The sequence below is a fragment of the Oncorhynchus keta genome, chromosome 14, assembly GCF_023373465.1.
Source record: "Oncorhynchus keta strain PuntledgeMale-10-30-2019 chromosome 14, Oket_V2, whole genome shotgun sequence".
Taxonomy (NCBI): domain Eukaryota; kingdom Metazoa; phylum Chordata; class Actinopteri; order Salmoniformes; family Salmonidae; genus Oncorhynchus; species Oncorhynchus keta.
Genome location: NC_068434.1, coordinates 5,886,808 through 5,903,905, shown reverse-complemented (window position 1 = coordinate 5,903,905; position 17,098 = coordinate 5,886,808). Strand labels below are relative to the sequence as shown.

At 50.4% G+C, this 17,098-nt stretch overlaps 1 protein-coding gene across 1 annotated transcript in view; it reads right to left on the bottom strand.

The window, feature by feature from the left end:
• Positions 1-17,098, bottom strand: part of LOC118371431 (sodium-dependent phosphate transporter 2-like) — a 160,241-nt gene that overhangs the window by 70,838 nt on the left and 72,305 nt on the right. The window contains exon 2 of the mRNA XM_052460865.1: positions 3,334-3,949. Coding sequence (XP_052316825.1) covers positions 3,334-3,625 — 292 coding nt within the window. The 5' untranslated portion in view covers positions 3,626-3,949. The remainder of the gene's footprint in view (positions 1-3,333; positions 3,950-17,098) is intronic.

Sequence of the window (17,098 nt, the reverse complement as noted above, 5' to 3'; positions counted from 1 at the left end):
ATATTCTTTAGACCAGAGGAAAGAGTGCCTCCTACCGGCCCTCTAACACCACTTCCAGTAGCATCTGGTCTCCCACCCAGGAACTGACCAGGACCAACCCTGCTTAGCTTCAGAAGCAAGCCAGCAGTGGTATGCAGGGTGGTATGCTGCTGGCTAAGTAAGTTAGGTTCAGAAGCAAGCCAGCAGTGGTATGCAGGGTGGTATGCTGCTGGCTATGCTGGTATGCTGCAGGGTGGTATGCAGGGTGGTATGCAGGGTGGTATGCAGGGTGGTATGCTGCTGGTGGTATGCAGGTTGGTATGCTGCTGGTGGTATGCAGGTTGGTATGCTGCTGGTGGTATGCAGGTTGGTATGCTGCTGGTGGTATGCAGGTTGGTATGCTGCTGGTGGTATGCAGGTTGGTATGCTGCTGGTGGTATGCAGGTTGGTATGCAGGGTGGTATGCTGGGTGGTATGCAGGTTGGTATGCAGGGTGGTATGCTGGGTGGTATGCAGGTTGGTATGCAGGGTGTTATGCTGCTGGCTAAGTCAGTTAGGTTCAGGCACAGTTCAAGAAAATAGCTTTTTGTTAGCCTTCGTATTGGATGAAAAACCTGTTGTCAGACAGCTGTATAATACGACAAGACAGTGTAATGAGAATGATCTCCCAGACTGGTAGCATCCCCAGACTGGTAGCATCCCCAGACTGGTAGCATCCCCAGACTGGTAGCATCCCCAGACTGGTAGCATCCCCAGACTGGTAGCATCCCCAGACCCAGATCACCCAGACTGGTAGCATCCCCAGACCCAGATCACCCAGACTGGTAGCATCCCCAGACCCAGATCACCCAGACTGGTAGCATCCCCAGACTGGTAGCATCCCCAGACCCAGATCACCCAGACTGGTAGCATCCCCAGACTGGTAGCATCCCCAGACTGGTAGCATCCCCAGACTGGTAGCATCCCCAGACCCAGATCACCCAGACTGGTAGCATCCCCAGACCCAGATCACCCCCAGACTGGTAGCATCCCCAGACCCAGATCACCCAGACTGGTAGCATCCCCAGACTGGTAGCATCCCCAGACCCAGATCACCCAGACTGGTAGCATCCCCAGACTGGTAGCATCCCCAGACTGGTAGCATCCCCAGACTGGTAGCATCCCCAGACCCAGATCACCCAGACTGGTAGCATCCCCAGACTGGTAGCATCCCCAGACCCAGATCTCCCAGACTGGTAGCATCCCCAGACCCAGATCTCCCAGACTGGTAGCATCCCCAGACCCAGATCACCCAGACCCAGATCACCCAGACTGGTAGCATCCCCAGACTGGTAGCATCCCCAGACCCAGATCACCCAGACTGGTAGCATCCCCAGACCCAGATCACCCAGACTGGTAGCATCCCCAGACCCAGATCACCCAGACTGGTAGCATCCCCAGACCCAGATCACCCAGACTGGTAGCATCCCCAGACTGGTAGCATCCCCAAACCCAGATCACCCAGACTGGTAGCATCCCCAGACCCAGATCACCCAGACTGGTAGCATCCCCAGACCCAGATCACCCAGACTGGTAGCATCCCCAGACTGGTAGCATCCCCAGACCCAGATCACCCAGACTGGTAGCATCCCCAGACTGGTAGCATCCCCAGACCCAGATCACCCAGACTGGTAGCATCCCCAGACTGGTAGCATCCCCAGACCAAGATCACCCAGACTGGTAGCATCCCCAGACTGGTAGCATCCCCAGACCCAGATCACCCAGACTGGTAGCATCCCCAGACTGGTAGCATCCCCAGACCCAGATCACCCAGACTGGTAGCATCCCCAGACTGGTAGCATCCCCAGACCCAGATCACCCAGACTGGTAGCATCCCCAGACCCAGATCACCCAGACTGGTAGCATCCCCAGACTGGTAGCATCCCCAGACCCAGATCACCCAGACTGGTAGCATCCCCAGACTGGTAGCATCCCCAGACCCAGATCACCCACACTGGTAGCATCCCCAGACCCAGATCACCCAGACTGGTAGCATCCCCAGACCCAGATCACCCAGACTGGTAGCATCCCCAGACCCAGATCACCCAGACTGGTAGCATCCCCAGACCCAGATCACCCAGACTGGTAGCATCCCCAGACTGGTAGCATCCCCAGACCCAGATCACCCACACTGGTAGCATCCCCAGACCCAGATCACCCAGACTGGTAGCATCCCCAGACCCAGATCACCCACACTGGTAGCATCCCCAGACCCAGATCACCCAGACTGGTAGCATCCCCAGACCCAGATCACCCAGACTGGTAGCATCCCCAGACCCAGATCACCCAGATTGGTAGCATCCCCAGACCCAGATCACCCAGACTGGTAGCATCCCCAGACTGGTAGCATCCCCAGACTGGTAGCATCCCCAGACCCAGATCACCCAGACTGGTAGCATCCCCAGACTGGTAGCATCCTCAGACCCACATCACCCAGACTGGTAGCATCCCTAGACTGGTAGCATCCCCAGACTGGTAGCATCCCCAGACCCAGATCACCCACACTGGTAGCATCCCCAGACCCAGATCACCCAGACTGGTAGCATCCCCAGACCCAGATCACCCAGACTGGTAGCATCCCCAGACCCAGATCACCCAGATTGGTAGCATCCCCAGACCCAGATCACCCAGACTGGTAGCATCCCCAGACTGGTAGCATCCCCAGGCCCAGATCACCCAGACTGGTAGCATCCCCAGACTGGTAGCATCCTCAGACCCACATCACCCAGACTGGTAGCATCCCCAGACTGGTAGCATCCCCAGACTGGTAGCATCCCCAGACCCAGATCACCCAGACTGGTAGCATCCCCAGACTAGTAGCATCCCCAGACTGGTAGCATCCTCAGACCCACATCACCCAGACTGGTAGCATCCCTAGACTGGTAGCATCCCCAGACTGGTAGCATCCTCAGACCCACATCACCCAGACTGGTAGCATCCCCAGACTGGTAGCATCCCCAGACTGGTAGCATCCCCAGACTGGTAGCATCCCCAGACTGGTAGCATCCCCAGACTGGTAGCATCCTCAGACCCACATCACCCAGACTGGTAGCATCCCCAGACTGGTAGCATCCCTAGACTGGTAGCATCCCCAGACTGGTAGCATCCTCAGACCCACATCACCCAGACTGGTAGCATCCCCAGACTGGTAGCATCCCCAGACTGGTAGCATCCCCAGACTGGTAGCATCCCCAGACTGGTAGCATCCCCAGACTGGTAGCATCCCCAGACTGGTAGCATCCCCAGACTGGTAGCATCCCCAGACTGGTAGCATCCCCAGCACTGAAACACTCACACAATGAATGGTATACGTACCGACCATGGCGCTGACCTCCCCCGCCATGAGAACAGGCACCGTCTCGTTGTAGAGGTTGACGTCTATGATGCCCTTCCGTATGGTCTCCCCCACCTTGGCTCCAAGCAGCATGGAACCCAACGTCTCAAAGATGGACGCCAGGATACAGGCCTGTTTCAGCGTCACCACCCCCGACCCCACCGCCGTCCCGAACGAGTTGGCCACGTCGTTGGCCCCCACAGAGAACGCCAGGATGAAGGCTATGACGAAGCCCAGGATCACCATCCACAGGTACTCTTGTAAATCCACCATCTTGACTCTCGATCAAAAATCCCAAATCCACAGAAGAAAAAAAACAAGACAAGGAGAGAAACCTACCAAACTCAACCTAACCAACTCAGCTAAAAGCAGCTAGCTGTTGGTTCGTTGGAGAGGAGCTGTAAATCCTTTCCTCTGTGCGTACGAAGCTCTGCTGTGACTTCGTCCCCTTCCTGGTTGTGTTCAGTTGGAGGGGAGCAGTGTGTCGCTAACTCAGCGTCTGGAAGTTAGTCTGTGGAGAGGAGGCGGCTAGTGGCGGACGGAGGGGGCATTCCATGGCTCAGAGCTGAGACAGTCCCTTCTACACACGTCCCTCACCTGACAAACAAACACACAAAGAAAAGAGGTTAGAGGTCACAATTAGGCTAGACATCCTCCCCCCAACAACAGACCAATGAGAATGTCTGCTCCACCAACACCAACCAATCAGAGTGACTGTACCCCCCAACAACAGACCAATGAGAATGTCTGGTCCGCCAACACCGACTAATGATAATGTCTGCTCCCCCCAACACCAACCAATCAGAGTGACTGTCAGAGTGACTGTGTGTGTGTGTGTGTGTGTGTGTGTGTGTGTGTGTGTGTGTGTGTGTGTGTGTGTGTGTGTGTGTGTGTGTGTGTGTGTGTGTGTGTGTGTGTGTGAAGCAGAGGACAGCTCCGATAGCCAGCCACAATAGGAAATAATTGCATCATGGTCCATACTTTAAAAATAATCAAATCATCCCTGTTAGCTGGACTGGGGCCTATAAAAAGACTAGTGTGTGGGGAACGAGATGTGAGCTATGTGTTCAGTGTTTAGGAATAGCATATTAACACCTCTCTCTCTCTCCCTCTCTCTCTGTCTCTCTCTCTCTCTGTCTCTGTCTCTCTCTCTCTCCCTCTCTCCCCTCTCTCTCTCTCTGTCTCTCTCTCTCCCCCTCTCTCTCTCTCTGTCTCTGTCTCTCTCTCTCCCTCTCTCCCCCTCTCTCTCTCTCTCTCTCTCTCTCTCTCTCTCTCTCTCTCTGTCTCTCTCTCCCCCTCTCTCTCTGTCTCTCTCTCTGTCTCCCTCTCTCCCTCTCTCTCTCTCTCTCCCTCCCTCCCTCCCTCCCTCCCTCCCTCCCTCCCTCTCTCTCTCTCTCTCTCTCCCTCTCCCTCCCTCCCTTCCTCTCCCTCCCTCCCTTCCTCCCTCCCTCTCTCTCTCTCTCTCTCTCTCCCTCCACCACAACAACAAGGCCCTTAGCTGTCAGCTGCTATGAGGCGTGATCAGTTTCCATCCAGATTAATATTAGCATCTGATGTGGACAAGTATCAAAGTCGTGAGTGCTGATCTAGGATCAGTTTTCACATAATCTGATTCATTATGATCTAAAAAATAAAAATAAAAAAAGAGGCAAAACTGATCCTTGATCAGCATTTTTAGTCTGACACTTTTTGAATAAATAACCAACAATGCAGTTAAGAAAAAGAAGAAGTTAATTAATAAATAAATAAACAGCTCCCCTCTGTCCCTCTGTCTCTCTACCGGGTAGACCATCTATCTGATGCCGCCTGGTCAAAACGAGTACGACATCGTTGCTGCCAGTAGTATTGAAGGAAAGGGAAGGTCCTTCTGTAGCTCAGTTGGTAGAGCATGGCGCTTGAGATGCCAGGGCAGTGGGTTCAATGTTGGGACCACCCATATGTAGAATGTATGCACACATGACTGTAAGTCGCTTTGGATAAAAGCGTCTGCTAAATGGGATATATTTATTTATATTTTATTATATTTAAGCAAGGGAGCATCTGGATGTTGAGATGTGGATGTTGAGATGTGGATGTTGGGATGTGGATGTTGGGATGTGGATGTTGGGATGTGGATGTTGGGATGTGGATGTTGGGATGTGGATGTCGGGATGTGGATGTCGGGATGTGGATGTTGGGATGTGGATGTTGGGATGTGGATGTTGGGATGTGGATGTCGGGATGTGGATGTCGGGATGTGGATGTCGGGATGTGGATGTTGGGATGTGGATGTTGGGATGTGGATGTGGATGTTGGGATGTGGATGTCGGGATGTGGATGTCGGGATGTGGATGTCGGGATGTGGATGTCGGGATGTGGATGTCGGGATGTGGATGTTGGGATGTTGATGTTGGGATGTGGATGTTGGGATGTTGATGTTGGGATGTGGATGTTGGGATGTGGATGTTGGGATGTGGATGTTGGGATGTGGATGTTGGGATGTGGATGTTGGGATGTGGATGTTGGGATGTTGATGTTGGGATGTTGATGTTGGGATGTGGATGTCGGGATGTGGATGTTGGGATGTGGATGTTGGGATGTTGATGTTGGGATGTGGATGTTGGGATGTGGATGTGGATGTCGGGATGTGGATGTCGGGATGTGGATGTCGGGATGTGGATGTTGGGATGTGGATGTTGGGATGTTGATGTTGGGATGTGGATGTTGGGATGTGGATGTTGGGATGTGGATGTCGGGATGTGGATGTGGATGTTGGGATGTGGATGTTGAGATGTGGATGTTGGGATGTGGATGTCGGGATGTGGATGTCGGGATGTGGATGTCGGGATGTGGATGTTGGGATGTGGATGTGGATTTTGGGATGTGGATGTTGGGATGTGGATGTTGGGATGATGGATGTCGGGATGTGGATGTCGGGATGTGGATGTCGGGATGTGGATGCTGGGATGTGGATGTCGGGATGTTGATGTTGGGATGTGGATGTCGGGATGTGGATGTTGGGATGTGGATGTGGATTTTGGGATGTGGATGTTGAGATGTGGATGTCGGGATGTGGATGTTGGGATGTGGATGTCGGGATGTGGATGTTGGGATGTGGATGTGGATGTTGGGATGTGGATGTTGAGATGTGGATGTCGGGATGTGGATGTCGGGATGTGGATGTTGGGATGTGGATGTGGATGTTGGGATGTGGATGTTGAGATGTGGATGTCGGGATGTGGATGTTGGGATGTGGATGTTGGGATGTGGATGTCGGGATGTGGATGTTGGGATGTGGATGTGGATGTTGGGATGTGGATGTTGGGATGTGGATGTGGATGTTGGGATGTGGATGTTGGGATGTGGATGTTGGGATGTGGATGTTGGGATGTGGATGTTGGGATGTGGATGTCGGGATGTGGATGTTGGGATGTGGATGTTGGGATGTGGATGTCGGGATGTGGATGTTGGGATGTGGATGTTGGGATGTGGATGTCGGGATGTGGATGTTGGGATGTGGATGTCGGGATGTGGATGTTGGGATGTGGATGTTGGGATGTGGATGTTGGGATGTGGATGTCGGGATGTGGATGTTGGGATGTGGATGTTGGGATGTGGATGTCGGGATGTGGATGTTGGGATGTGGATGTTGGGATGTGGATGTTGGGATGTGGATGTCGGGATGTGGATGTCGGGATGTGGATGTTGGGATGTGGATGTTGGGATGTGGATGTTGGGATGTGGATGTCGGGATGTGGATGTTGGGATGTGGATGTCGGGATGTGGATGTCGGGATGTGGATGTTGGGATGTGGATGTCGGGATGTGGATGTTGGGATGTGGATGTTGGGATGTGGATGTGGATGTTGGGATGTGGATGTTGGGATGTGGATGTCGGGATGTGGATGTTGGGATGTGGATGTTGGGATGTGGATGTGGATGTTGGGATGTGGATGTTGGGATGTGGATGTTGGGATGTGGATGTTGGGATGTGGATGTTGGGATGTGGATGTGGATGTTGGGATGTGGATGTGGATGTTGGGATGTGGATGTTGGGATGTGGATGTTGGGATGTGGATGTTGGGATGTGGATGTTGGGATGAGGATGTTGGGATGTGGATGTTGGGATGTGGATGTTGGGATGTGGATGTTGGGATGTGGATGTTGGGATGTGGATGTTGGGATGTGGATGTTGGGATGTGGATGTTGGGATGAGGATGTTGGGATGTGGATGTCGGGATGTGGATGTTGGGATGTGGATGTTGGGATGTGGATGTTGGGATGTGGATGTTGGGATGTGGATGTTGGGATGTGGATGTTGGGATGTGGATGTGGATGTTGGGATGTGGATGTTGGGATGTGGATGTTGGGATGTGGATGTTGGGATGTGGATGTTGGGATGTGGATGTTGGGATGTGGATGTGGATGTTGGGATGTGGATGTTGGGATGTGGATGTTGGGATGTGGATGTTGGGATGTGGATGTTGGGATGTGGATGTTGGGATGTGGATGTCGGGATGTGGATGTCGGGATGTGGATGTTGGGATGTGGATGTCGATTCAGTCAGACACCCCACCCCCCCACCACTCTGATTCAGAGGGTTAAATGCGGATGACACATTTCAGTTGAATGTATTCAGTTGTACAAATGACTAGGTACCCCCTCTTCCCCTTCCCCTTCGTTGTAACAGGTGGCCTGCTTGGCCATTGGGCATGTAAACAAAAGCATGAGAAGAGAGCAATGTTTTGTGTGTGTGTGTGTGTGTGTGTGTGTGTGTGTGTGTGTGTGTGTGTGTGTGTGTGTGTGTGTGTGTGTGTGTGTGTGTGTGTGTGTGTGTGTGTGTGTGTGTGTGTGTGTGTGTGTGTGTGTGTGTGTGTATCCTGTCCCTTTCCTTTACCCTGCTCTAAATGGTCCTGCTGCTGTAGTTTGCCGTCTTAAAAAGGTTCTCAGTGAGAGAGAGAGAGTCACCACCACAACACAAACAGGAAGCAGAGGTTTTTTGAAATGTGCCTATAAGTGCAAGTAGACCTTCCCAAGGCTGAGACAGGCAGGCAGCTCGGGGCCTCAGATTGAAATAAAAATACATGGTTTATGGATTCAACTCGTTTAGCAATAGCATCAACTGTTTAGGTCCTGACTCCAGACCTGTATTTGGGTGAAGACAGTAGATAGCTGCCTAGCTAACACTTGTTTATGAACTGAACTGAAGCATGTATTAGGGTGAAGACAGTAGATAGCTGCCTAGCTAACACTTGTTTATGAACTGAACTGAAACCTGTATTTGGGTGAAGACATTAGATAACTGCCTCGCTAACACCTGTTTAGGAACTGAACTGAGACCTGTATTTGGGTGAAGACAGTAGATAGCTGCCTAGCTAACACTTGTTTATGAGCTGAACTGAGACCTGTATTTGGGCAGACAGGATAATTATCTGTCTTATCTGTTTAGGTAGCCACCAGGAAACACGTCCAAAATGGCACTATGAGGCCCAATGCACCTCATCGGGTCCATGTTGGCCCCAAGGCATTGGCCCAGTGTGGCCAGCTCTCACCTTGCCTGAAAAAAAAGCCCAATCTTTTCCCAGAAAACCTAATAATTTTGGGTTTGTTTACATTTGTCCTGTTACACACACGTGTGTAATTGAAATGCTTATTTTTTATATGCCAACTCTCCCTGGGACACCACCAGGGAGTGGGACACCACCAGGGAGTGGGACACCACCAGGGAGTGGGACACCACCAGGAAGTGGGAGTGGGACACCACCATGGAGTGGGACACCACCAGGGAGTGGGACACCACCAGGGAGTGGGACACCACCAGGGAGTGGGACACCACCAGGGAGTGGGACACCACCAGGGAGTGGGACATCACCAGGGAGTGGGAGTGGGACACCACCAGGGAGTGGGACATCACCAGGGAGTGGGACATCACCAGGGAGTGGGACACCACCAGGGAGTGGGACACCACCAGGGAGTGGGACACCACCAGGGAGTGGGACACCACCAGGGAGTGGGACAACACCAGGGAGTGGGACACCACCAGGGAGTGGGACACCACCAGGGAGTGGGACATCACCAGGGAGTGGGACATCACCAGGGAGTGGGACATCACCAGGGAGTGGGAGTGGGACACCACCAGGGAGTGGGAGTGGGACACCACCAGGGAGTGGGAGTGGGACACCACCAGGGAGTGGGACACCACCACGGAGTGGGACACCACCAGGGAGTGGGACATCACCAGGGAGTGGGACACCACCAGGAAGTGGGACACCGGGACACCACCAGGGAGTGGGACACCACCAGGGAGTGGGACACCACCAGGGAGTGGGACACCACCAGGGAGTGGGACATCACCAGGGAGTTGGAGTGGGACACCACCAGGGAGTGGGAGTGGGACACCACCAGGGAGTGGGACACCACCAGGGAGTGGGACACCACCAGGGAGTGGGAGTGGGACACCACCAGGGAGTGGGACACCACCAGGGAGTGGGACACCACCAGGGAGTGGGAGTGGGACACCACCAGGGAGTGGGACACCACCAGGGAGTGGGACACCACCAGGGAGTGGGAGTGGGACACCACCAGGGAGTGGGACACCACCAGGGAGTGGGACATCACCAGGGAGTGGGACACCACCAGGGAGTGGGACATCACCAGGGAGTCCATGTTTGGGACACCACCAGGGAGTGGGACACCACCAGGGAGTGGGACACCACCAGGGAGTGGGAGTGGGACACCACCAGGGAGTGGGACACCACCAGGGAGTGGGACACCACCAGGGAGTGGGACAACACCAGGGAGTGGGAGTGGGACACCACCAGGGAGTGGGAGTGGGACACCACCAGGGAGTGGGACACCACCAGGGAGTGGGACACCACCAGGGAGTGGGACATCACCAGGGAGTGGGAGTGGGACACCACCAGGAGTGGGACACCACCAGGGAGTGGGACACCACCAGGAGTGGGACATCACCAGGGAGTGGGACATCACCAGGGAGTGGGACATCACCAGGGAGTGGGACACCACCAGGAAGTGGGACACCGGGACACCACCAGGGAGTGGGACACCACCAGGGAGTGGGACACCACCAGGGAGTGGGACATCACCAGGGAGTGGGACATCACCAGGGAGTGGGAGTGGGACACCACCAGGGAGTGGGACACCACCAGGGAGTGGGACACCACCAGGGAGTGGGAGTGGGACACCACCAGGGAGTGGGAGTGGGACACCACCAGGGAGTGGGACACCACCAGGGAGTGGGACACCACCAGGGAGTGGGAGTGGGACACCACCAGGGAGTGGGAGTGGGACACCACCAGGGAGTGGGACACCACCAGGGAGTGGGACACCACCAGGGAGTCGGACACCACCAGGGAGTGGGACACCACCAGGGAGTGGGACACCACCAGGGAGTGGGACACCACCAGGGAGTGGGACACCACCAGGGGAGTGGGACATCACCAGGGAGCGGGAGTGGGACACCACCAGGGAGTGGGACACCACCAGGGAGTGGGACACCACCAGGGAGTGGGAGTGGGACACCACCAGGGAGTGGGACACCACCAGGGAGTGGGACATCACCAGGGAGTGGGACACCACCAGGGAGTGGGAGTGGGACACCACCAGGAGTGGGACACCACCAGGGAGTGGGACACCACCAGGGAGTGGGACATCACCAGGGAGTGGGACATCACCAGGGAGTGGGAGTGGGTCACCAGGGAGGGGAGTGGGACACCACCAGGGAGTGGGACACCACCAGGGAGTGGGAGTGGGACACCACCAGGGAGTGGGAGTGGGACACCACCAGGGAGTGGGACACCACCAGGGAGTGGGACACCACCAGGGAGTGGGACACCGGGACATTTCTAAGTGACGACAAACTTTTGAACGGTGTGTGTTTAGAAGAGAAAGTTTCTCATAATATATTATGTCACATGCACTTGTTTAAGAATATTTAATCACCATGATCAAACAAAAGAACCCTTAAACCGGAGAGAACAAAGAGAACTGTGTCCGCCCCCTCAGCAGCCTCCCCTCAGCAGCCTCCCCTCAGCAGCCTCCCCCCAGCAGCCTCCCCTCAGCAGCCTCCCCTCAGCAGCCTCCCCTTCAGCAGCCTCCCTCCCTCCCCCCAGCAGCCTCCCCAGCAGCCTCCCCTTCAGCAGCCTCCCTCAGCCCTCCCCCAGCAGCCTCCCCTCAGCAGCCTCCCCTTCAGCAGCCTCCCTCCAGCAGCCTCCCTTCAGCAGCCTCCCCACAGCAGCCTCCCTTCAGCAGCCTCCCCTCAGCAGCCTCCCCTTCAGCAGCCTCCCCTCAGCAGCCTCCCCTCAGCAGCCTCCCCTTCAGCAGCCTCCCCAGCAGCCTCCCCTCAGCAGCCTCCCCTCAGCAGCCTCCCCTCAGCAGCCTCCCTTCAGCAGCCTCCCCTCAGCAGCCTCCCCTTCAGCAGCCTCCCCCCAGCAGCCTCCCCTCAGCAGCCTCCCCTTCAGCAGCCTCCCCTCAGCAGCCTCCCTTCAGCAGCCTCCCCTCAGCAGCCTCCCCCCAGCAGCCTCCCCTCAGCAGCCTCCCTTCAGCAGCCTCCCCTCAGCAGCCTCCCCTTCAGCAGCCTCCCCTCAGCAGCCTCCCCTCAGCAGCCTCCCCTTCAGCAGCCTCCCCTCAGCAGCCTCCCTTCAGCAGCCTCCCCTCAGCAGCCTCCCCTTCAGCAGCCTCCCCTCAGCAGCCTCTGCTGAAGGACCTTGTTTTGCGAACAGTTGTCTGCACAAAAAGAACTGTGTGCACAGTATACTGATATTTAGATATGTATATAGCCTCTCTACTGTATATAGCCTCTCTACTGTATATAGCCTCTCTACTGTATATAGCCTCTCTACTGTATATAACCTCTACTGTATATAACCTCTACTGTATATAGCCTCTCTACTGTATACAGCCTCTCTACTGTATATAGCCTCTCTACTGTATACAGCCTCTCTACTGTATATAACCTCACTACTGTATATAGCCTCTCTACTGTATATAACCTCTCTACTGTATATAGCCTCTCTACTGTATATAGCCTCTCTACTGTATATAGCCTCTCTACTGTATATAACCTCTCTACTGTATATAACCTCTCTACTGTATATAGCCTCACTACTGTATATAACCTCTCTACTGTATATAACCTCTCTACTGTATATAGCCTCACTACTGTATATAGCCTCTCTACTGTATATAGCATCTCTACTGTATATAACCTCTCTACTGTATATAGCCTCTCTACTGTATATAGCCTCTCTACTGTATATAACCTCTCTACTGTATATAGCCTCTCTACTGTATATAACCTCTCTACTGTATATAGCATCTCTACTGTATATAGCCTCTCTACTGTATATAACCTCTCTACTGTATATAGCATCTCTACTGTATATAACCTCTCTACTGTATATAGCCTCTCTACTGTATATAACCTCTCTACTGTATATAGCCTCGCTACTGTATATAACCGCGCTACTGTATATAGTCTCTACTGTATATAGCCTCTCTACTGTTATAGCCTCGCTACTGTATATAGCCTCACTACTGTATATAACCGCACTACTGTATATAACCGCGCTACTGTATATAACCGCGCTACTGTATATAGCCTCTCTACTGTATATAGCCTCTCTACTGTATATAGCCTCTTTACTGTATATAGCCTCTACAGTATATTGCTTCTCTACTGTATATAGCCTCTCTACTGTATATATCCGCTCTACTGTATATAGCCTCTCTACTGTATATAACCTCTCTACTGTATACAGCCTCTCTACTGTATATAACCTCTCTACTGTATATAACCTCTCTACTGTATATAACCTCTCTACTGTATATAGCCTCTCTACTGTTATAGCATCTCTACTGTATATAACCTCTCTACTGTATATAACCTCTCTACTGTATATAACCTCTCTACTGTATACAGCCTCTCTACTGTTATAGCATCTCTACTGTATATAACCTCTCTACTGTATATAACCTCTCTACTGTATATAACCTCTCTACTGTATACAGCCTCTCTACTGTTATAGCATCTCTACTGTATATAACCTCTCTACTGTATACAGCCTCTCTACTGTTATAGCCTCTCTACTGTATATAACCTCTCTACAGTATATAACCTCTCTACTGTATATAACCTCTCTACAGTATATAGCCTCTCTACTGTATATAGCCTCTCTACTGTATATAGCATCTCTACTGTATATAACCTCTCTACTGTATATAACCTCTCTACAGTATATAACCTCTCTACTGTATATAACCTTCTCACAGTATAGGTCCTCTCTACTGTATATAGCCTCTCTACTGTATATAGCATCTCTACTGTATATAACCTCTCTACTGTATATAACCTCTCTACACCTGTATATAACCTCTCTACTGTATATAACCTCTCTACTGTATATAGCCTTTCACTGTATAGCCTCTCTACTGTATATAACCTCTCTACTGTATATAACCTCTCTACTGTATATAACCTCTCTACTGTATATAACCTTTCTACAGTATATAGCCTCTCTACTGTATATAGCCTATTCAGTATATTCTCTCTACTGTATATAACCTCTCTACTGTATATAGCCTCTCTACTGTATATAACCTCTCTACTGTATATAGCCTCTCTACTGTATATAACCTCTCTACTGTATATAACCTCTCTACTGTATATAACCTCTCTACTGTATATAACCTCTCTACTGTATATAACCTCTCTACTGTATCTAACCTCTCTACTGTATATAGCCTCTCTACTGTTCAGCATCTCTACTGTATATAGCCTCTCTACTGTATATAACCTCTCTACTGTATATAACCTCTCTACTGTATTCAGCCTCTCTACTGTATATAGCCTCTCTACTGTATATAGCCTCTCTACTGTATATAACCTCTCTACTGTATTCAGCCTTCTACTGTATATAGCATCTCTACTGTATATAGCCTCTCTACTGTATATAGCCTCTCTACTGTATATAGCCTCTCTACTGTATATAACTCACTGTATATAACCTTCAGTATATAACCTCTCTACTGTATATAACCTCTCTACTGTATATAACCTCTCTACTGTATATAACCTCTCTACTGTATATAACCTCTCTACTGTATCTAATCTCTCTACTGTATATAGCCTCTCTACTGTTATAGCATCTCTACTGTATATAACCTCTCTACTGTATATAACCTCTCTACAGTATATAACCTCTCTACTGTATATAACCTCTCTACAGTATATAGCCTCTCTACTGTATATAGCCTCTCTACTGTATATAGCATCTCTACTGTATACCTTTGTTGGTTAGCATTTTGTCTACTACACCTGTTGTATTCAGCATTTCACTGTGAGGTCTACTACATCTGTTGTATTCGGCATTTCACTGTAAGGTCTACTACATCTGTTGTATTCAGCATTTCATTGTAAGGTCTACTACACCTGTTGTATTCAGCATTTCACTGTAGGTCTACTACATCTGTTGTATTCAGCATTTCACTGTAGGTCTACTACATCTGTTGTATTCAGCATTTCACTGTAAGGTCTACTACACCTGTTGTATTCAGCATTTCACTGTGAGGTCTACTACACCTGTTGTATTCAGCATTTCACTGTGAGGTCTACTACACCTGTTGTATTCAGCATTTCACTGTGAGGTCTACTACACCTGTTGTATTCAGCATTTCACTGTGAGGTCTACTACACCTGTTGTATTCAGCATTTCACTGTGAGGTCTACTACACCTGTTGTATTCAGCATTTCACTGTGAGGTCTACTACACCTGTTGTATTCAGCATTTCACTGTGAGGTCTACTACACCTGTTGTATTCAGCATTTCACTGTGAGGTCTACTATACCTGTTGTATTCAGCATTTCACTGTGAGGTCTACTATACCTGTTGTATTCAGCATTTCACTGTGAGGTCTACTACACCTGTTGTATTCAGCATTTCACTGTGAGGTCTACTACACCTGTTGTATTCAGCATTTCACTGTGAGGTCTACTACACCTGTTGTATTCAGCATTTCACTGTGAGGTCTACTACACCTGTTGTATTCAGCATTTCACTGTAAGGTCTACTATACCTGTTGTATTCAGCATTTCACTGTGATGTCTACTATACCTGTTGTATTCAGCATTTCACTATAAGGTCTACTACACCTGTTGTATTCAGCATTTCATTGTGAGGTCTACTACACCTGTTGTAATTCAGCATTTCACTGTGAGGTCTACTACACCTGTTGTATTCAGCATTTCACTGTAAGGTCTACTACACCTGTTGTATTCAGCATTTCACTGTGAGGTCTACTACACCTGTTGTATTCAGCATTTCACTGTAAGGTCTACTACACCTGTTGTATTCAGCATTTCACTGTGAGGTCTACTACACCTGTTGTATTCAGCATTTCACTGTAAGGTCTACTACACCTGTTGTATTCAGCATTTCACTGTAAGGTCTACTACACCTGTTGTATTCAGCATTTCACTGTAAGGTCTACTACACCTGTTGTATTCAGCATTTCACTGTAAGGTCTACTACACCTGTTGTATTCAGCATTTCACTGGGTTGGATTGTCGGCTCCTCCCCCAAGCTAACACACTTGAATACTGTTACACGACATGTAGAAATGTTGAAACTGTTCGCAAAACAAGGTCCTTCAGCGGAGGCTGAGTGTTGGATATATTCCATACCGTTCCACTATTACATCTACATCAAAGGAGGCTGCTGATGGGAGGACGGCTCATAGTAATGTCTGGAACGGAGTCGATGGAACGGCCTCAAACATGTGGTTTACAGGGATTCCATACCGTTCCACTGATTCCGCCCCAGCCATTACGAGCCCGTCCTCCCCAATTAAGGTGCCATCAGCCTCCTGTGATGTCCATACCAGCTAGAACACTTTTACAATGCTATATGATACCGGTAGCTTCCAGCATTAAAAAGGTGCACTATGCCGAAATCGCTCCGCCATTTCCTGGTTGATACAATTCTAATAGTTCCCGTCCTAATTTCAGTTTATGTACCAAAACAAGCGAGTCTAGTGTAGAGAATCCTTGTGCCATCTAAACCACTGTGAAATATATTTTCCATAACCAAAAATTATTGTATTTTCAGCTGTTTGAAGCTGGTGTACAAAAACCGAAATAAATGTAAAAAAAAAAAAATGTAAATACCAAGCTTAACAGGAAAAGATAGAAATAGAACAGATCTACGAGGTTCTTAAGACGTCAATGACAACGACAGATCTATAACTGATATTTCTGTGTGAAAGTGATAGGGTCGTCAAAACGGTTAGATACTGCAGCTTTAAAACTGTAGGCCTACTTTCCTTGTTACAGCTGAAGCAAACGTCAATTCACAACCCTAGTACTGCGTTTGTGACGACATGCTAACCGTAATGTCAAATATGCTGATTTCAAAGATGACTGACAACAAAAACGTAATTTTTTATTCCCCTAGGTCTCCCTCGCAACCAAAAACTTAATTTTTAATTCCCCTAGGTCTCCCTCGCCACCAAAAACTTAATTTTTAATTCCCCTAGGTCTCCCTCGCCACCAAAAACTTAATTTTTAATTCCCCTAGGTCTCCCTCGCCACCAAAAACTTAATTTTTTAATTCCCCTTAGGTCTCCCTCGCCACCAAAAAAACTCATTCGTCTGGTTTCTACATTTCCATAGCGACAAAGTCTGATTCCACAGCCATTCTCTGTCTGCAAATGACATCACTACTCTTAAAGAGACAGCACACATTTTTATAAA